Source organism: Aquarana catesbeiana, linkage group LG06 (genome assembly GCF_042186555.1).
Source record: "Aquarana catesbeiana isolate 2022-GZ linkage group LG06, ASM4218655v1, whole genome shotgun sequence".
In the NCBI taxonomy this organism is placed as follows: domain Eukaryota; kingdom Metazoa; phylum Chordata; class Amphibia; order Anura; family Ranidae; genus Aquarana; species Aquarana catesbeiana.
The window spans coordinates 343,510,604-343,532,536 of NC_133329.1; the positions used below are offsets into that span (position 1 = coordinate 343,510,604).

At 42.7% G+C, this 21,933-nt stretch overlaps 1 protein-coding gene across 5 annotated transcripts in view; it reads right to left on the reverse strand.

Annotated features, from left to right (window-relative positions):
- Positions 1–21,933, reverse strand: part of LOC141147023 (sodium channel protein type 2 subunit alpha) — a 323,489-nt gene that overhangs the window by 108,501 nt on the left and 193,055 nt on the right. For all 5 annotated transcript variants that reach the window (XM_073633969.1, XM_073633971.1, XM_073633967.1 and 2 more), the window contains 2 exons: positions 20,891–21,232; positions 686–821 (listed from right to left, as the gene is read on the reverse strand). In XM_073633969.1, the coding sequence (XP_073490070.1) occupies positions 686–821; positions 20,891–21,232 (478 nt within the window). The remainder of the gene's footprint in view (positions 1–685; positions 822–20,890; positions 21,233–21,933) is intronic.

Consider the following 21,933-nt stretch of genomic DNA (forward strand, 5'->3'; position numbering starts at 1 on the left):
ACTTAGTCTGGTAGCCAAAAAAATAATTAGCAGAATTTCCTTGCTCATACTCTTAGCAAACAGATCTGCAATGGCAAATTTCATATTTGAAAAGCTAATTGTTTATTAATGCCCAACTCCAGGAAAACTTGAAAATTATCACTTGCAGTGAGGCTGTGCCCTCACTGAAAGGGTTAATTGCTGGTTTTGTCTAGGGGAGAGTAAAAGCGCATTTACTTACCTGATCCTCTACTCCGGCAGGCGGAGCTCCCCCATGCTTCGGCAGTGGACTGTCCCTCAGCATCCTCACATCTAATTCAGGGCTATTGAGCCTGCACTAGTCTTGATGACATCAGGACCTTAGGCCATGGGGGAGAAGTTGTTGTGGGGACCAGTCTAGTAGCATGGGGAGCAGAAAATTGGGCTAGTAAATCTACTTGAACATGTCACCTAGATCTAAACAAGCAATTAACCCTTATAGTGCAGGTGCAGCCCAAGTTTCCCAGGGCTTAGGTCTTGGTCTTTTTATTCAATGCAGAAAGAGCCGTTGGATAAAAGGTCTAGAAGCGCTTGGAGAAGGCTATTAAACCATTTAACAGGGGAAACTAGGACACTATCTTGAGTAATAATATAAAGCCACTGCCTACTACTGCTTAAAACCCTGTCTCATTGGTCAAGCATCTTTAAAAAAGAGTTTATATCTTACCTTCCATTGTGTTGGTCAAAATGCTAGCAACGCTCAAGGCTCTCTGTCTCGTGACTATTGGATCTTCCAACAGATCCATAGAAACCTGATAACAGCTCGACTTACGCTTCCTTATCTCAGTCTCCGTCGTAGTTCCCTGAAATAATAAGGCCAGTCGATTATCCATTGTCCAGAGAACAATGTTCAGTAATCTAACGTCATTTGTCAGTCACAAAGTCTAAAGTGACTTACATTTGGAGAAAATGCTCATCAAGCAGGTATTAGAGAAATTGTGTGCTACCTGTAGCAACCAATCAAAGCCACACTAGAAAGATTGCAAACTTCTGATTGGTTGCTATGAGATACCACCTTGTCAGTTTACTGCAGAACATTTTGTCTGTTTTCATATAACCTCTGCATATAATACAGAACAGTTTATGTTGCATGTTATATTAAGCACAAAGCGACAAGAATGCAGCTTGAAATGAATTATGAAAATGTATCCAGATCGTGGAAATGCATACAGGTACATATATAAAGGACATTTCTTACCAAACTGTAGTACTCTACTTTATACAATAAGAGGTCTCTTGATTCCAGTTTTAAATTGGGGGATTTCAGCTCCACAACAGTGATATTTACTACAAGACACTTATGGGTAGGTACCCTGGAAAGAAGGGCAATATGGGGCAGCTTCAAAGCATAATATTTATCATCTGTGGATAGCAGGTAACCGCAGAACCAAAGTAGCAAATGAGCAGTAAAAACCAAGGAGGATGAGAAGACTCTAGTCTAGAGCATGTGGCCAACTCTGCTTTCTTTGCAGGTTACTGCATGGAGGACGGTATGATAATTTTCTCTATAAAATATAATGTACTCAGTCAAAATCCTTTTTTTGGTTCTATGTAGAGTATGAAAACATGCAAACTTCTATCAGGTTTTTACTGCTCTCTTTGTTCACTCACACCTGTCCTAATGATCCCACATGAAGTAGAGGGAAATCTCATACATGCAGGCAAAGGAAAAAAAAAAAAAAAACTGAAACAGGTTGTAACTCTTTTTTCACCTTGCTAAAAAAATGCTCTAATTGCTGTCTGTATCCTAGCTGGGGAGATTCTTTTTCTTTTCAATCCAGGTGGCAATAAAAGAAAATTGTCAGGAGCGTGTAACACTCCTTTTCCATAGCAACTGCTGATCTCATTCCAGCATCCTGGGTTTGGCTGAGCTGCGCTCTCCATGTCTGACTGTCCATCTGTAAGGTGATTGGTGTAGACATAGCCACTGGGAGGAGTCCAAACCTGTTTTAAGTCTGCCAAGTCCTTAGTGTCATGCTTGTGATAGTGTTTGCAACATGTGCTTCAAGCTCCCTGTTTACCTGTCTTGTTCCTATGCTTTGCCCTTACCTTCGCCTGATCCCTGCCTTGCCAGCTACTTTGTATTTCCTCATTATTGACCTCAGATTAGACTTTGGACTATACTGTGAACTCTGTTTGCCTTTTGACCATGGATTTGACCCCGACTACTCTCTGAATGTGCCTTCAACTTCGACTGCCATTAGACCACTCTGCCTGTCTGCCAACTGCAAGTACCTGTTTGATGTGCTTAGTTCGCGCCTGCCCTGGCATGGTGGCCAGGCACTATAGCATTGTGTAAAAGACCTTGGGGCAAATAAATACTGGTAGGCCAGCTTGCCTTATGGGAAAGGGGACTGCTATAGGCAAAGAACACAGTGCCAGCTATAGTGCCTGACCATCAACGCTAGGAGTAGGCTTGACAGGAAACCATCCAGTGAGGACACAGATGGCAATAAGACCATGAAAAGTTCTAGCCCTTCTCCCTTCTGAAACTAAAAATAAAAAAACAACAATTTTGTATGAAGTTTGCCATTATAGCAGATATATTTGAAAGCCCAACTCCATGAAAAAAAAATCCACTCTTGCAGTGGGCCCGCCTGTAGCGAAACGTCCCACACTCCGCTTGAGTGCTTTTGTCAAATAATGCTTCCTCCCAGTCTGAATATAGATATCAGATATTTGAACCGCTGATAACAACAAACAAGGCAATACTCCTTTGGTTGTTGAACATGAACTGTTTATTAGAACAAGAATACAGTCTTAGACCCCTTTTACACTGGGGCGGGCAGGCGTCGGCGGTAAAGCGCCGCTATTTTTAGTTTTAACCCCCTGCTAGTGGCTGAAAATGGGCTAAAATGACCCACAAAGCGCAGCTGCATCAACGCTTTGCCGGCGGTTCGGCAGCAGTGCCCATTCAGTTCAATGGGCAGGAGTGGTGGAGGAGCGGTGTATACGTTCCAAAGATGCTGCTTGCAGAGTTTTTTTGCTGTCCTGCAAGCGAACTGCTCCAGTGTGAAAGCCCTCGGCTTTCACACTGGAGTGAGAGGAGAGGCGCTTTACAGGAGCTATGTAGGCGCTATTTTTAGCGCTGTAGCGGCTGTAAAGCGCCTTGGTGTGAATGGGGTCTTATATACACTGGAGGAGGAGGTCCCCCCCCCTCCTGCTCATATTACTCTAACAATACACCTGTAACCAGAAACATGAATTAACATGAGCTAATTAACTAATCATTTCCAGACTAGGTGACTCCGAGATATGACCATTCAGGTCCTAGCCTTGTTATCTTCTAGCTCCCTAACTACAATACACATTAGCCCTTATTTACAATAAACACATTATAGCAAACAACAGAAAGACAAGTGGCTGGAGTTGATGACATCAGCATCCTCTATGAGTTCCAACATTATGAAACAGTCAGTATTTTTAATATGGTATATACAGGGTTCCCAGAATCTGTGTGTTTTCGGGGGACATGGACTTGAATCTAAAGTAACATTACTTCAAGGTCTCCAGGCATACACCTCGCAAAGAGTATTGTTCCCTTAAAATCCAGGGCCCATAATCAGTAGGTAAGAGGCTAGCATTTAGTCCTCTCCAAAAGACTCTGTCCCGGCTAGATCTGTCACATTTCTCCCCCATCAAAAGTCGACTGACAAGGTCCCAGACCTCTAACTCTGGACATGCGTTAGTTGGGCCGAGTGAACTCACATAGTCAGTCCGCATGATCCCCAAACAAAAACTATTCCAAACAGAGCATTACTCACCCAGTCAACCTCTGCCTCTCTCATAAAACATACCCACTGCTGGGGGGAAGTGCAAACTGGTCCTTACCCCTGGAGTCCCTTCAGACGCTGGAGAGAAGACAGGGCGGCTGGGCTCAGTCCATCATGCTGTTGGGGATCTGGGCCGACTGCCCAGCCTTCCTAGGGCATACAAGTGGAGACCATAGTCCCATCCACTTTCATAGGAAATCCATACTCTGTTAGTAGAGGGCAGAGGCCAGCAGCACCCTGTCCTGTTGCCAGTGGTTCAGCTGGGCGTAGGAGCTTCCCTACACCATCTGCTCAAGCTAACTGTTGGGGATGGAGGGCGACTGCCCTGACTCCCTAGACCTCCGCAGTTGTTGCTGGCGCTGGGCAGAGCTTGGTAGCACTCTACCCTGTTGCCAGCACTTCTGCTGGTTTTCTATTAGTGAAGACCACAGGCCCATCCACCGACACCAGATCAAGCTGCAGTTGTGAGGTGCTGACTGCATTCTCTCCTTGGATCCTGATCTGCAGCTCAGGAGTGACTGCCACCTCCTCACCCTGGGCCTCCAGAACTGCCGCAGGGGTGAGGCAGAGGTCTTTGACCCTCTGTCTGGTTGCCATCGCTTCAGGTGGGTTGGTGTCATAATTCTGGGGCGCCGTCTGCTGCTGGAACTCCCTTTCTCTGTTATTGTCTCCCAGGTGCACAAATCCTTGTTGGGGAGGGGGAATGGCAGCTTTCCCTCCCTGCATCTCTGAAATTCACTGGGGAAGAAGAAACACCACCTCCCTACCTTGGGCCTCCAAAACTGCCACGGGTGTGGAGCAGGGGTCTGCAGTACTCTGTTCTGCTGCAAACACTTCTGCTGGGGGTTTGCTAGGTGGTTCCTCCTCTACAGAACTGTTTATTAAATACCCAGTCTCTGGAATTGCTAAAAGTCCAGGGCATGGGCTGGTGGCCCTTGGGCCCAGTGCAAACACTTTGGTAGGTGACTTATCATCGATAACATCCTCTGATGAAAAGTCAATTAAATCCATTGCTGACACTTTAGCCAAGACTTCAGAGGTGCCTGCTGGTACTTCCTGAAAGTCCCGGACAAAGGGAGCCCAGCCCTGGTGCTAAGCAGAGTCTAGCAGCTGTCTGTAGGCGATCTCCAGCTCCCATTCCTGAACGGCCAGAAACTCTATATCTTCCAGCGCCAAGTGCACTTCCGAGACGTTCAGTATCTCTTCTCTGAAATCCATGATTTCGCTCAACCGCCACTTCAAATCACTCCAAAAGTTATGGTCCCCTGTCAGCTTCACGTACAACAGTCCCAGGCCGCCATAGCCAAAGTCTTCCGTTGGGCTGTTATCAGATATCCAAGGGCATGCTTGGTAAACAAGCCACCGTAGGGCTCTGTAGCTCTCATCCAGCCGCATCTCTGCCCAGATCAGCCTGCTTAACTCAGCTGTCTGCTCCTTGTGCTGTTTTTCTCCCAAAAACAGCACCTGCAATCCATACTGCGACCAATACCTTTCCTGGATGGAGGGGAGAATTTTTCCCTGGTGGCGCTGCTCACAGGCTAGGGTTTCCTTCCAGAGTTCGCAGCGGATAGAATCATACCATCCCAGCAGGACCTGCTCTGATACTGGTCCCCTGTGATGTATCTGCATTTCTCGCAACCTCCTTCCAAATTCCTCTTCCATGGCGGCTGGTATCTGTACCTCTCCTCTCCTCTCCTGCTATCTGGACCTTGGACCAACATGGAGGTTTGGATGTCCCAGACTGCAGGAAGCATCCCACTGCAAATGTAACGAAACGTCCCACACTCCGCTTGAGTGCTTTCATCATATACCGCTTTCTCCCAGTCTGAATATAGATATCAGAAATTCCAACCACTGATAACAACAAACAAGGCAATACTTGTTTGGTTGCTGAACATGAACTGTTTATTAGAACAATAATACAGTCTTATACACACTGGAGGATGTTCCCCCCTCCTGCTCATATTACTCTAACAATACACCTGTAACAAGAAACATAAATTAACATGAGCTAATTAACTAATCATTTCCAGACTAGGTGACTCAGAGATATGACCATTCAGGTCCTAGCCTTGTTGTCGCCTAGCTCCCTAACTACAATACACATTATCATAAATATCAACACAGAACTCCTTCACACAATAGCAGAATTAATTAACACAAACAAAAACACAAACAAAAATGGGTGACAGAGTCTTAGAGCCCACACTAGACTTATTTACAATAAACACATTATAGTTCATAGAGTTGAGGACATCAGCATCTTCTATGAGTCAAACAAAAATGGGTGACAGAGTCTTAGAGCCCACACTAGACTTATTTACAATAAACACATTATAGTTCATAGAGTTGAGGACATCAGCATCTTCTATGAGTCCCAATATTATGAAGCAGTCACGATTTATAATATGGCATATACAGGGTTCCCAGAGTCTGTGTGTTTTAGGGGGACATGGTCTTGAAACATTACTTCAAGGTTCCCTGGAATACACCTCGCAAAGAGTATTGTTCCCTTAAAATCCTTGACTTCTGTTCATCCAATGAATAAAATTCAAAATACCAACAACAACCTACAAAGCCACCCACAACTCTTCCCTGAGCTACATCACCAACTTTATCTGCAAAATGACAGAAAGAGGAATTACTATGCTACATTTCTATCCCAAAAAACACAAGTTGATTACATTTTTGTCTTTTCATCTCTGCATGCTAGATTTTCGTGTTTGATTTTCATGTTTTTGCATTGTGGTAAAATGAACTGATAGCAACTACTCTAAGCTTGGGCTGTGGCAGCTGCTTAGCAACACTGAAGCTCTGCAGAAATGAGCAATTAATCACTTCAATAGAAAATAATTATTTGCTTCACTTTCCCTTGAGGCAGATATTTCTGAACATAACCTCTGAAATATTGGAAAGTGTTAATAAAAGTGATTTTTCTGCAATAGTTGTAATATATTTATAAAATAAAATCATATTTTAATACAAGGATCTTTGAACAAACATGCAGCACTTGTAAAATTAAATAAAGTCAAATTGTTGCTATTATGATTAAACTCTCAGGGGTGGCATTTCCATAACTCATTATTCCCATGTAATGAACATCAGCTGTGCAGTACTGTGCAGGGCAAAATCTCCCTTAGGGTATGTAAGCAGTGGCTCTTCCTACTCCAGTGGTGCTTTGAGTTTGAGCTAGTTTCAGCATCCAGTGAATAGAGCACAAGCAGCAAGTTTGTGAGTTATCAACAGTGTTGTAAGACTATTAGAGCTCAAACACTTTAGCATTTTTGCACACTTGTTTCGTGCAGCATTCAGTAACAAATCTGCATCAAGGTGATAGAGTCCTACTGAACAACAATGTGATAGGGATGTATGAAACTCTGTCAGAAGTAAACATAATAAAAGAAAATATAGAATTGCGCTAAACCTGTAAATATAAAGTGAATATGAATCACCCACCGATTGAGGAGCAATCCAAAATTCAGCATAAATCAAAAATGAATGTGCATGAGTATTAATGAGTATTAATTTCTAGAACCAAAAATCCCATAAGCACAAATACACATGAATGAAAACATTCTAAACCACATAATAATACATACTCCAAATTCAATTATAGCAAATAGCTAAAATAAGTGACATTCATATAAGTGAATAGATATATAATGTCCAACCATATATATATATAACTAAAATATATGCAACATCGACTCGTGCAAAATAAGTGAAATAAAGTCCATCCACAAATAAGGTGAATCTTCAAATGCTGGTATAGAGAAGATTGTGCTGAATCCACCACCACTATATAGAGAATCACTTCTTACCAGAAGCCTAGGATCGCCCATTCCAGAGGATCAACGGAAGCCTGTAGTATTAAAATATTCTCCAGGGTGTACCGAGCAGGACCCATGCACTTCAGATCGTCTGTGGTAGTAGTACAATCTCCAATGTACATGCCATACACATCCACCTATGGGCTTGAATTCAATGAGGCGGTTTGAAGAGTAGCGCTTCTGTTTGGTGTACATTGGAGATTGTGCTACTACCACATTAGATCTGAAGTGCATGAGTCCTGCTCGGTACGCCCTGGAGAATTTATTAATACTACAGGCTTCCCTTGATCCTCTGTAATGGGGGATCCTGGGCTTCTGGTAAGAAGTGATTCTCTATATAACGGTGGTGGATTCAGCACATTCTTCTCTATACCAACATTTGAAGATTCATCTTATTTGTGGATGGACTTTATTTTACTTATTTTGCACAGGTGGATGTTGCATATATTTTAGTTATATATATATATGGTTGGACATTATATATCTATTCACTTATATGAATGTCACTTATTTTAGCTATTTGCTATAATTGAATTTGGAGTATGTATTATTGTGTGGTTTAGAAGGTTTTCATTCATGTGTATTTGTGCTTGTGGGATTTTTGGTTCTAGAAATTAAAGTGGATGTAAACCCGAAATTTTTTTTTTTGGATATCATACTGTAGAGTATAAGATTTCCTATCATTTGAGCCCAGTCTTGCCCCACAAAGTTAATCCATCTCTGAGCAATCCTCTTTCATTGTTCAGTGAGATAAATCTTGACAAACGGAGAAAAACTTTGACAAATCCTCCCCCTTGCTGTGAGTGACATGTGATTTACATATCTCGTGCACTAGCCTAAGAGTCATGCAGTATTTTTTAATTCCCTCCCACTACTTTCTTCAGCAGCTCTGCAAGGATTGGCTGTTCCACACCTCAGCAAGATTTGGCATGCTGAAGTCATGTGGTTACTTTCCTGTCTTTTCACTGTATGTTAGAGATCATAGCAGAAGTTCAGTGTTACAAATACACAGGAGAAAATGCATATTGACAAGGGGAATGTAGAGGTGGATGGGGAGTCTACTGATATCACGACTCCACCCACCGAGCTCCAGACAACAGACCCACCCACAGAATCTGCAGTTTTTCAGGTCTAATAACAGACAGAGGGGAGACATTTGACAGGTAAAGATACATGCAGGAGGCATGTACAGTGGGGACGGAAAGTATTCAGACCCCCTTAAATTTTTCACTCTTTGTTATATTGCAGCCATTTGCTAAAATCATTTAAGTTCATTTTTTTCCTCATTAATGTACACACAGCACCCCATATTGACAGAAAAACACAGAATTGTTGACATTTTTGCAGATTTATTAAAAAAGAAAAACTGAAATATCACATGGTCCTAAGTATTCAGACCCTTTACTGTGACACTCATATATTTAACTCAGGTGCTGTCCATTTCTTCTGATCATCCTTGAGATGGTTCTACACCTTCATTTGAGTCCAGCTGTGTTTGATTATACTGATTGGACTTGATTAGGAAAGCCACACACCTGTCTATATAAGACCTTACAGCTCACAGTGCATGTCAGAGCAAAATTAGAATCATGAGGTCAAAGGAACTGCCTGAAGAGCTCAGAGATAGAATTGTGGCAAGGCACAGATCTGGCCAAGGTTACAAAAAAATTTCTGCTGCACTTAAGGTTCCTAAGAGCACAGTGGCCTCCATAATCCTTAAATGGAAGACGTTTGGGATGGCCAGAACCCTTCCTAGAGCTGGCCATCCGGCCAAACTGAGCTATCGGGGGAGAAGAGCCTTAGTGAGAGAGGTCAAGAATCCAAAGATCACTGTGGCTGAGCTCTAGAGATGCAGTCGGGAGATGGGAGAAAGTTGTAGAAAGTTAATTATCACTGCAGCCATCCACCGGTCGGGGGTTTATGGCAGAGTGGCCCGACGGAAGCCTCTCCTCAGTACAAGACACATGAAAGCCTGCATGGAGTTTGTTAAAAAACACCTGAAGGACTCCAAGATGGTGAGAAATAAGATTCTCTGGTCTGATGAGACCAAGATAGAACTTTTTTACCTTAATTCTAAGTGGTATGTGTGGCGAAAACCAGGCACTGCTCATCACCTGTACAATACAGTCCCAACAGTGAAGCATGGTGGTGACAGCATCATGCTGTGGGGGTGTTTTTCAGCTGCAGGGACAGGACAACTGATTGCAATTGAGGGAAAGATGAATGCGGCCAAGTACAGGGATATCCTGAACGAAAACCTTCTCCAGAGTGCTCAGGACCTCAGACTGGGCCGAAGGTTTACCTTTCAACAAGACAATGACCCTAAGCACACAGCTAAAATAACAAAGGAGTGGCTTCACAACAACTCTGTGACTGTTCTTGAATGGCCCAGCCAGAGCCCTGACTTAAACCCAATTGAACATCTCTGGAGAGACCTAAAAATGGCTGTCCACCAACGTTTACCATCCAACCTGACAGGACTAGAGAGGACTAGAGAGGATCTGCAAGGAGGAATGGCAGAGGATCCCCAAATCCAGAAAAACGTGTTGCATCTTTCCCAAAAAGACTCATGGCTGTATTAGATCAAAAGGGTGCTTCTAGTAGATACTGAGCAAAAGGTCTGAATACTTAGGACCATGTGATATTTCAGTTTTTCTTTTTTAATAAATCTGTAAAAATGTCAACAATTCTGTGTTTTTCTGTCAATATGGGGTGCTGCGTGTACATTAATGAGGAAAAAAAAAGAATTTAAATGATTTTAGCAAATGGCTGCAATATAACAAAGAGTGAAAAATGTAAGGGGATCTGAATACTTTCCGTACCCACTGTATATCCTTATAGATACCCCTATGGCAGTAGTTTAGAAAGGATGACATTGGGTTTACATCCACTTTAATACTCATGCACTTGCACATTAACTTTTGATTTATGCTGAATTTTGGATTGCTCCTCAATTGGTGGGTGATTCATATTCACTTTATATTTACAGGTTTAGCACGATTCTATATTTTCTTTTATTATTTTGTCACTGTACTGGTGTTACACAGGAGAATTGCTGCTTCTACTATTCCGTATAGAAGTCCCCTACTGTTTAGATGCACTTTGGTGCATTTATATATCTTAGCGCAGTTTCTTTTTGTTTTTATTTCCAGGAGTAAACATAACCTTATCCACAGGAGTCATTATTGCCAATCCCTCCGTTGACTTCTGTTCATCCAATGAATAAAATTCAAAATACCAACAACAACCTACAAAGCCACCCACAACTCTGCCCTGAGCTAGATCACCAACTTTGTCTCAAAATACCAACCAAACCATTCTCTTGGCTCCCACCAAGACCTCCTGCTCTTTAGCTCCCTTGTTACCGCCTCCCATGCTCACCTCTAGAACTTCTCCAGAGCCCCTTCAATTCTCTGGAACTCCTTAACCCATTCTGTCTGGCTATCTTCTACTCTGCCTGTCCTTTGGCGATCCCTGAAAACCCATCTCTTCAGGGAAGCCTAACTAATAAACTAAATAAACAAGCAAATAATTAATACAGAACTAAATAGAACATATTAACTATATAAACATTGTTACTTAACAACTTGATAAAAAAAGTAATATTCTTTAGCACAGAATACACATTTCACATTAATTATTATGCTACCAAAATTAGTGTGTGCTGTAAACTGCCTTCAGCATTGCTCCTCTTTCTTCTTGCTGGAGGTTGACATTTTGCTAAAGCCCAGAGCCCCTGAACAGCAATAAGGCCTTGTTCACACAGTGCATGTGCAGAGAAGCCAGTTTATCTTACCTAGGTGGATGAAGCATCGGTCTGATGCTGCATCTGTCCCCCTTCGCCTCTAACACTAAGAACTGACTGATCAAACACCGTTGATCGCTCGGTTCTCACCTGCTCCCTGAGCAGAGAGCTGGTGACTGTCAGTCACAGCAGAGAGCTGGTGACTGTTAGTCACAGCTCTCTGCTCTGCCCCCTCCTCGCTCATTGGAGTGCTGGGCTGTGGAGGGGGCGGGAGCTCAGGTTCTCAGTGGCTCGTTGAGAGGCTGAGCCAGGTGTCGGTCCAGGGATCTGGGCATATCCTGACTCCATGGTCGTAATGACTCTGAGCCTGGATCGACTCTGTGATGTCAGCAGAGTGTGGACTTTAGCCTGCTCTCTGCTGAAAATGGGTCAAAGGAGTGCAGAACGAACTGCTCACCTTTAATCAGCTGTGATCTAATCACCCAAGGGCAGCCCACCACCTAAAATTGGACATACACTCACCAACTAAAATTGTCCAACAATAACAAGTTGGGCTCTTCCTTGTTCATTGTTACTTATGCTCTTAGTAATGTTCAACATTATGATCATAAGCATATGCATGGTGTGTGCTGGTTGTGCCTGGGCACAAACTAATCACCTGAGCATCGCAGATTCCCCCTCCTACCCGAGAATCGACCTGCAGCGCTTCCCTCCTCTCCTGCCAGCTGCTGCTGCGAGCACACAAGGGGATGTTTTAGTATGGAGAGAGGTGGAAGTGGACGGTAAATATGCCATTTACTTGCCCCTTCCTTTTCTGAATGAACACAATGAGTGAGCGACATTGATCATTCACTCTGTTCATTCATAACTGAGGCATAGTAAACTGTGCTTACAATACTTCAGTTTGTGAATGAACAGGAAGCTGCTTAGCACAGAGCACTTCCCATTCATTCACTGTTCAGTGCAGCTGAGGCTTCAGAGAATGGGACTGGGGAATTTTTGTCCTCAGTCCCTTTCGCTTTCTGAAGTGAGACATCAGGGGTCTGTTTAGAAGCCTGCTATTTCACCATAGCCCCCCGATAAGGCTCCTAAAAAAATGGTAAAAAAACAATAAAAAATAATATTGGTTTGTTTTATAATTTAAAAAATTGTAAAAAAAAAATGTAAAAAATAAAATAAAAAACTACTGACACCGGCCACTGTTCTCCTGAAACTCTCCTCTACCCTACTGACAAAGCCCACTGCTCTAATGACACAGTCCATGTACGTTATAAAATGTTTGTTTCCAAATATATATATATATATATATATATATATATATATATATATATATATACAGTATATACACCGATCAGCTATAACATTATGACCACTGACAGGTAAATGGAATATCTCGTTACAATGGCATCTGAAAATTGGTGGGATATATTAGGTAGCAAGTGAATGTTGTCCATGAAGTTGATGTGGTGAAAGCAGAAAAAAATGGGCATTGCGGTTTGTTGTGTATGGGGCTGTGAAGCGCATGGTGACCCATGTCCACAGCCAAAAGCTTCTACAATGGTCACATGAACATCGGAACTGGACTATGGAGCAATGGAAGAAGGTGGCCTGGTCTGATGAATCACATTTTCTTTTACATCATGTGGAAGGCCGGGTGCGTCACTCATCTGGGGAAGAGATGGCACCAGGATGCGTTATAAGAAGAGGCAAGACGGCAGAGGCAGTGTGATGCTTTAGGCAATGTTCTGCTGGGAAACCTTGGGTCCTGCCATTCATGTTGATGTTACTTTGGTGTCCATACCTCAATGGGTCAGGGCTGTTTTAGCAAAAGTGGGCCATACTCAATATTAGGTGGGTGGTCATAATGTTATGGCGGATCGGTGTACATACATATATAAAGCACACCCTAATGCAACAGGCTGCGCACACCTATGATTATGATCAACATTCAGTGAGCAGAACACAAGCTACTATTAGAAAGGCTGAGTTTTGAAAGTTTATATTGGATGTAAGATGGTAATACCCCAATTTATGAGAAACGCACTGAGGATAAGGAGTAAAGTGGCATGACAGCTAGAAGCAGCATTTTGGGGTAGTAGAATCTGCCCTTCGATAGTCATTACCAATCTAGGAAAGATTGTCACACTTTTGAGGCCCTAAATGAGACAGCACTTATCAGGGGGTGGTCATAATCAGTCCAAACAAAGGCTGGGTTCACACCAGTGAGAATTTGATGTGGGTTTCTCTGCATCCAGTTCACATGCCAGTAGAGTGTGCCCGGCTCTCAATAGAGCCTGTTCACACATCTCCGGGGCGGCTGCGGAGCAGACTGCACAGGAGTGCTGTGCATCTTTGGCTCAGTTTATGGTTTAAAAATTCGAGCCTGATTCGTCCCTGGAACAGAGAACCTGATATCTATAAATTAGAACTGAGGACATGTTTTCAATGAACACATACATAGTTATACATGCTGTGTCTGTGGTATGGAAAAAGAGCATCCTTCAAGGTCTATATTTCCAACATACAGTGAGGGACAACAACTATGATATTGTAAGTCATAAGAATGGTTTTAAAGTGGAACTCAGCCCAAATGTTCATTTTGCTTTGGATAGAGTAGGGTAGGGGTAGAGTCCCTGTCTGTTGCCTCACAGGGGTAATTTCCCCTCCTGTCTCCCAATGATAATGGGACATGAAGTTTTGGGATATCTCCTCAATCTAAAGCTGGGTACACACTGTCTGATAATCAACTTTCAATTAGTGTGTACAGCAGTCTGCCCGACAGAAGCCAGTCTTTTATGAAAGGGACATGCTGGAAAACCAGCATTTGTCCAGCGCTCACAGCCACTGGAAGTATATATTGGTGGTGGTGCTGGGGGGGGGGTCCCCTGTTAGAATACAACAGCAAAGCAGGGGAGATCACTGCAACATCATTGCTTGTGTTGGTATGGTAACCTGTCAGTTTTTTTTAGTTTAAACCTCCAAACCCACTGGGTTGAACCAAAAAAAAAAATTGCTTTAGAACACAGACAATTAAATCCCTACAAATGGTTCTCATTTACCCAAGAGTAAGTTAAAGCAAACATTTGGGTGCTGTTCCACGTTAACTCATTTCAGGAACACAGTAAAGTAAACAGAGAAACTGCAAAAAGATCATTAAAGCAAAACAAACCTACTAAATGTTTATGAAAGGAAAACTGATAAAATCCAAGCTCAATATTTTAAATAAAAAATTATATTTTCAATTGATTTTAAACTACCAGTTTTGGCATTGGTCAGAGAAGGCCAGTGTGTACGGGTGACAGAGCCTAAGGGAAGACTGCAAAAAAAGATGCTGCATATTATATACATGCACCTAACACACTGGAGGCAAGTTTACAGAGGTAGCTGGGGGACCACAGGCACAATTAGATAATTTATAAGTCTTATCCTAATCATTATTTAGCTTTCATAAACACAACCCTCTTGTGCTATACTATACTATACTATACTATACTATACAAACCTCACTCTGCACTTTGCTCACGTTAGTTCCACAGTTCGGCCTCCAACACTGTAGCCATCTCATGTAGCACAAATCTGTTCCCCATAGGCTGAAAGGCAATTCCTGATTCTAGCCCATGGGGGGCAAGTGTGACCAGTGCAAAACAGATGTTCAATGGATGGGATTAAAACATTACTAGAGGCTGTGGCTCTGGCATTGAGGTAAGTAAGCAGCTGCAGGGGGGTTAGTGCAGTTAAAGTATAACTAAAGGCAAAACTTTTTTTTTTTTAGCTTTGGATAGAGTGGACAGGGATTAGAATGTTTGTCAGTTTTTTTTTAGCTGTCTGTGACCCCATTAACCACTTCAATACCAGGCACTTTCGCCCCTTCCTGGCCAGGACAATTTTGAGCTTTCAGTGCTGTCGCACTTTGAATGACAATTGCGCGGTCATACAACACTGTACCCAAACTAAATTTGTATCATTTTCTTCCTACAAATAGAGCTTTCTTTTGGTGGTATTTGATCACCAATGGGGTTTTTATTTTTTGCTAAACAAACTAAAAAAAACGACATTTTTGAAAAAAATAAGTTTTTCTTCGTTTCTGTTATAAAATTTAGTTTTCTCCTTCACTGACGGACACTGATGAGTTGGCACTGATGGGCTCTGATGAGGCAGCACCGATGGGCACTGATGAGTTGGCACTGATAAGGTGGCACTGATGGGCACTGATGAGTTGGCACTGATAAGGTGGCACTGATGGGCACCGATGAGGAAGCACTGATATGTAGAATTGATGGGCACTGATAGGTGGCACTGATATGCAGCACTGATGGGCACCGATAGGTGGCACTGATATGCAGCACTGATGGGCACTGACAGGTGGCATTGATGGGCACTGACAGGCGGCATTGATGGGCACTGATAGGCGGCACTGATGGGCACTGACAGGCGGCACTGATGGGCACTGATAGGTGGCATTGATGGGCACTGACCGGCGGCACTGATTGGCACTGATAGGTGGCACTGATTGGCACTGATAGGTGGCATTGATGGACACTAATAGATGGCACTGATGGGCAGCACTGATTGGGCAGGTACTGACAGGTATTAATGCTGGGCACTGATTGGCACTGTGATGGACACTGATTGGCACTGTGGTGGGCTCTGATTGGCACTGTGATGGGCATTGATTGGCACTGTGGTGGGCACTGGCAGACTTTATTATTGGGGCACTGCTAGGCACTGATTGGCAGCTGATTGGCACATCTAATGGGGCTGTGCTGATAATCAATGTGCTGATTATCAGCACAGAACCACCTCTGACATTGAGAGCCGCCAATCGGCTCTCCCTGTCAGCGCAAACCGAGGAATGCCGTTTGCCGGCACTTCCTGGTTCTCGTGATGATCAGCTGTGATTGGTCACAGCTGATCACGTGGTAAGAAGCCTCTGTCAGAGGCTTCTTATCACGATCGGAGATGTGGCGTGTCACACTGACACGCCGCACTTGCGATTGCCGCGCTGAACGCCTCTGCGGGCGCGCGCCAGTATGCTATCCTGCTGGACGTCGTATGACGCCCAGTCAGGATAACAGAATCACTTCCGGGCCGTCATTCTGTTATAGACCGGGTGGGAAGTGGTTAAGGAGATTCACCCTCTCTATTTGTCCTGCTTACCATTATCATTGAAAGTGAAAGTAAAAGAAAATCACAAATTTTGGGTTGTCCTTTCCCTAAAAGAGGCAAAATCTTCCAATGGGCACACTAGTTCTGGTGACCTTGGGCTCCCCATGGAATTCCCTTAATTTGCAGGGATTTCCTTTCACTTCCTGCTTGGTTATGAGAAAGGAAGTGAAGGGGAATCTCCACCTTGGGACAGAGATGGCTAAAAAAATCTAACAGGGGTTATAACACTCCATTACAGAATGAAAAAAAAAAGTTGAGCCTATAATTCTACTTTAAGCTTAGGGGGTTGGGGGTTGAGTTCAGCAAACGTTAGTTAAAAGGTACAGCTCTCCTTTAAGGAAATTAGCAACATTGGCCTTGTGCACCTGTAATGGTATCTAATTTTATTATTTTTTTAATATGCAAGCTTGTATTTTGGCTCAGGTTTCCTTTGATAAGTACATACCACCAAATACATATGTGCAATCATAATTACACTATTCTGTAAAATGATTGTTTGACTGGCCATAGACAAGATCATTTTGGGAAGATTCTGAAAATATTCTGTAAATTACCATAAATGACGATCTAGAATTCTATGTGCCTATTCAATCTTTACCCAAACACCAAATGGGAGATATTTTAACTTGTTAGGAAATCCTCTGCAGATAATTAATATTGAGAATTATCACTAGTACAAATGATTGTTTAGCACAGAAGACACCTGAAGTCTAAAATATATCTGCCGCTCTTCAAAGTGCAAACAATCTAATAGCACAGCCAGTTATCCTACATGTAACAGCTAAAGCCATTGGAAAAGTATGTTCCTTCTTATACATATATAAAGAATATTCCTCCAATCTTCCCAAACTGTGTTCCTTCTACAGCCATTCTTAGGCCAGGCATCAAAAAAGATGAGCAAATTCAACATTTTGCATGAATGACTGTTAAAAAAGCCCCAGTTGTACACCTCTGTAGTACTAACTGAACTATACTTATGTAATACATTTCTGTATTACTTAACTCAGAGGTGTAACTAGAACATTCAAGGCCCTGGTGCAAGAAATCATGAAGGGCTCCCCTGACCACTGTGGCCCTTCCCTCCGAGACCGGTGGCGGAACACCAGGGCCTGGCCGCAAGTGCTACCTTTGCAACCCTGGTATTTCTGCCACTGGTGTCAATAGTTATATATTTTTGCTATTTTTTTTACCATTTTATTTTTTTATTTAATTTTACAATTGTATTTTTTATTATTTTTTACAATTTTCTTAGGACCACCCGCTGGGGGGCTTTGGTGAAATATCATGGGTTCTAAACAGACCTCTGATGTTTCATCTTTGAGACAGAGAAAGGAGATTGAGAACACAGCCCTCAATCTCCATCTCTGCAGCCTCCGCAGCACAGAATGAATGGACAGGCATAGCTCTGTACAGAGTTTCCCATTCATTCATAAAGTAAAGGATAGTAAGCACAGTTTATTATGCTTCAGTTATGAATGGACAGAGTCAATGACATATTTACTGCCCCCTTCCCCTGCTCTCCATCCAGATGCACCCTCCCCCGCAGTAGCAGTAGCCGGCTAGAGTGGGGAGGGGGGAAGCTGACAGAGCTGAGGGGGAGCCAGAAGAGCACACAGGGGGAGCCAGGAGAAGGCATAGGGGCCCAGGGGCAGCAGAAAGAGGAGGAAGCTGGATAGGAGGGGCGGTGGGGGTGGCATATAGAGTAACCAATCCCTTCCAGTTTCCCCCTGCAGCTGCTGAATTCCTGCAGGAGGGAGAGAAGGAGAAGTGGGCTTTCAGCAGCTGCAGGAGGAGATTGGCTATATGTCGCCCCCGCCACCCCTCCTATCCAGGTGTACAAAGCCCCCTGGAGCATGGGGCTGGTTTGCAATTGCGACCCCTGTAGTTAAACTCCTGGCCTAACTGTATTACTAACTAAGCCAAAGAAATAAGAGTTTGTGGACATCAGTGTTTTGAATCAACATATGGTTTTAAATATTTCTCAGGGACCCAGGGAAGTTGATAGGGCTTAGGAACTCTTGGATACAGCACAAGAGGAGGGCTGGATTCCAATTTTGGGTTATTTCAATATACAGGCTAACATTAAAGAGAAATCTGCTTAATCATGCAGAGAGATCTCTGTGACTGGAAGAGAGGCAAAGTGGAATATTTCCATCACACATGTAACTGAAGATGGCTTGACTAAGTGAGAGCGGTAGCAACTACCAACTGAGAACTGGTATCAACACAAGTCAAAACACACATCGCCAGCACACCATGGATCTTCAATAGCATCCAAAAGTTTATAAAAGTGTTCACATAACACCTGTATATTGTGGTGCTTCAAGGCCAAAAAGGTCCCCTCACATGCCTGATGGAAGAGAGGCCGGTCACATGACTTTGACAGGTCACAAGACCAGGTGCTCCACAAGTTTCAGAGTCCCAAAGCAAGCAGAGTATAATGCACATTTGTACAGCACACTGTTGTGCTCTCTAAATGTGTGGTGTTTTTTGAGTTTTTTTTCTTGTTATGGCTGCAGTTCATACTGCTGAGAGATAATATCAGTCAGAGAATGATTAAACCCTATATCCGCAGAGAATTATGATATCACTTTAAGGAGACAGCTTATAAATGAGAGAAGGCTTCCATGTCTGACTTCTCATTGCTAGCTGCTTTACTGTCATACTGATCCAATTCTCTCAATACATATTTTTTTAACATTTTACTGTTCTTGATCATGGAATTACCCCATACTTCTAACTGGTCAGTTATGTATTTATCCCAAACAAATATAATTCATTGTACTAAAATAGAGGTGAAAATTTGCTCATCTTTACATATACTGTAAATTGGCAATGATACAGGAAGCTTGGGAGAGATTTGCTGGGATGGAAGCTGAAACATCTGATTCGCCAAAACAGTATAGGTTACAACAATGGGTGAGGGGAAAAAGTGAGCACTTTTAGGGGTGGTGACTATATGCAGAGTGTAACAATATGAGCAAGTTCCATATTTCTTATGGCCAAAGATTGACCATGATATATGGTTTTAAATTCTGTACCGTGGCATTCAGTCTATTTTGTCATGCGTCAAAAAGGTCAGTTAGCCAAAATAAACATTTCTTTTCCTTTCTACCTATATATGAATATCTCTTTCCAAGATTCGCTACTTTTTAAACCACCTTTACAGGCATAACCCCCTTTGTCCCCTTTTTTTTTATAACCGCTCCTCTGTTAGGTCAGAAATTATCGGAATATTTCTATGAATGTACTATTTTGCAATTAAAGTATATCTAAAGCCAAACCAGATGTTTTTTCCAGAACATGGACAAAAAGGGACATTTTTAAAAAGGAACATCTAATCCTGTTATGGTTGTTTGTGGTCTGGAGAGATGTTGTCTTGTTTACTGTTGGGTCTCAAAAGGAAAGAAATAAAAGGAAATGAAAAAGGAAAGAAAAATGTCCCTAATGAGACACAGAAATACATAAAAAAATAAAATAATGTACAGAGGCTTTAACCATTTCCTGCTCCATCTTTTCAAGTAGTTGTGGAACTTGCCTGCTCCCTTCCATCATCTCAAATGCCAATTGGCCCAGCATTATGATGATGTCTTAGCAGCTGGAATCCATCTGAAACTAGGGTTGGAAACACATACTGTATATACTGTAAATGTTCCCAATATAGGTATGGTGGATGCAGCTCCTTACCTTACAATTGGAATCTTACAAAAAGGAGCATGAGTTCCTTTAACTACTGGAGGAGCATGCAAGCATACAAGATGCTTGTATGGGTATTACAGGCAGATCGGACAGGGACTTAGGTATTTCTCTAAACACTTTGGTGGCAGAAAATCTATCACTGTATAATTAATTAAACCATTGTCTGTTAAGTCGTCCATACATACAGATCGAAATTCGGGAGGTTAAGCCAAATTTCGATCCATGTATTGGCTAGCTGGTTGTACACAAGTCAATCTATCAATCAGCTTGTGTACAAACAGCCTGTCGGGCAGCCCTGATCATTGTATTCTTCCTTCCCCGCTGGCAGAATACAATAGCTCAGTTGGAAGGATTCCTGCATCCACATTGAATGTGTTGATGTGGGAATCGGCTCATTTATTTTTGTTCAGCCCGCTGGGTCGGCTCTATGGCCTGCAATAGGAAGTAGAGAGTTCATAAAGAGGCAAGGAAGAGAAAAATCTATTTTGGCCAGAAAACCCTTTAAAGCTGTCCAGATATATTTTATGAAAACCAACCACCATAGTGCTTCAGGATCCACCTTCAGAGAAATACGATTTGTGGGTATTAAGGCCCCACCATGTCTAGACTACTTAAAACTTTCTTACATTGTCATCAGAAGCTGGTTTATCTATTATCACCTCTGGCAGAAGAAGTCCAACAGGCGAAGTCGGGACAGATGGACCTCCCAGTAGAGACACTACTCCATTGCAGTCCACTGTGCTGTGCATCTTCCCATTCAGCGGAAGTATTGCCTTGGACGATTTACTAGTTTGGCTGATATTGCTGTTCCGCCTTTCTCCGTGTCTGTGAGGTACAAATAAAGAACCTCTCCTGCTCTCATTGTCCTCAAAAGTGCTGTGTTCATCATCTGCAAAATCATTCTCTGACCCCATGTCTTTTGCACGGTTTCTGAAGCTGAAGAGGCTGGCTCTGCTGTTACGTCTTGGAGAAAATAGAGATCCACGGATACTCAACAATGACTGTTTAAAAAAAAAAAAAACTGTATTACCATTATGCAATGTGACATCTTGAATCAATGAAATATGTGTAATATGTGTAGAACTGGCAACTAATGCTGGACAGGAGAATTGGAAACTACAACATTTCAACTCTCTTTTTCTTGCACAGATTTATCTGCTTAGAGACAGCTGATTATGTGGCAAGGTTCAAAATATTTAGCAGATCTGGCCATACGTATAGTACATTTTCACAAAACTAAAAGTTTCAGAGCCTTTGATCCAAAGCCCAAGTATTTTCTAACACTATCGATGTGGCCAGTCATATAACTACATATGCCATACTGATTCTGATATCTGATCATGGCAGTATAGTATCTGGAATTCTTCAAAACTAGGCTAAAACTCTGATTATTCTTCTTAAAACTGTACTGACTGTGCTCCTTACTTACAAGGGGGCACTGTGACAGACCCACCTGGGACAGGGGCTTTTGGAGGGTACTCTGTGCTAGCCTTCTATCTACTGATTATGGCCCATGGAGGAGACCAGGGATCTTGTCTGCTTCTCTCGGTCAGAGCATGAAAAAGAGTCGGGTACAGAAGCCCTTTGACTGGCTGGGAGTATCTATCTGTGTTGGACAGGTTGTGCAGATGCACCTTCACCAGCCGGGGATACGGGACTCTTCTTGGGCATATTTCTTATCTTGCCCGGCTGGTCCTCGAGA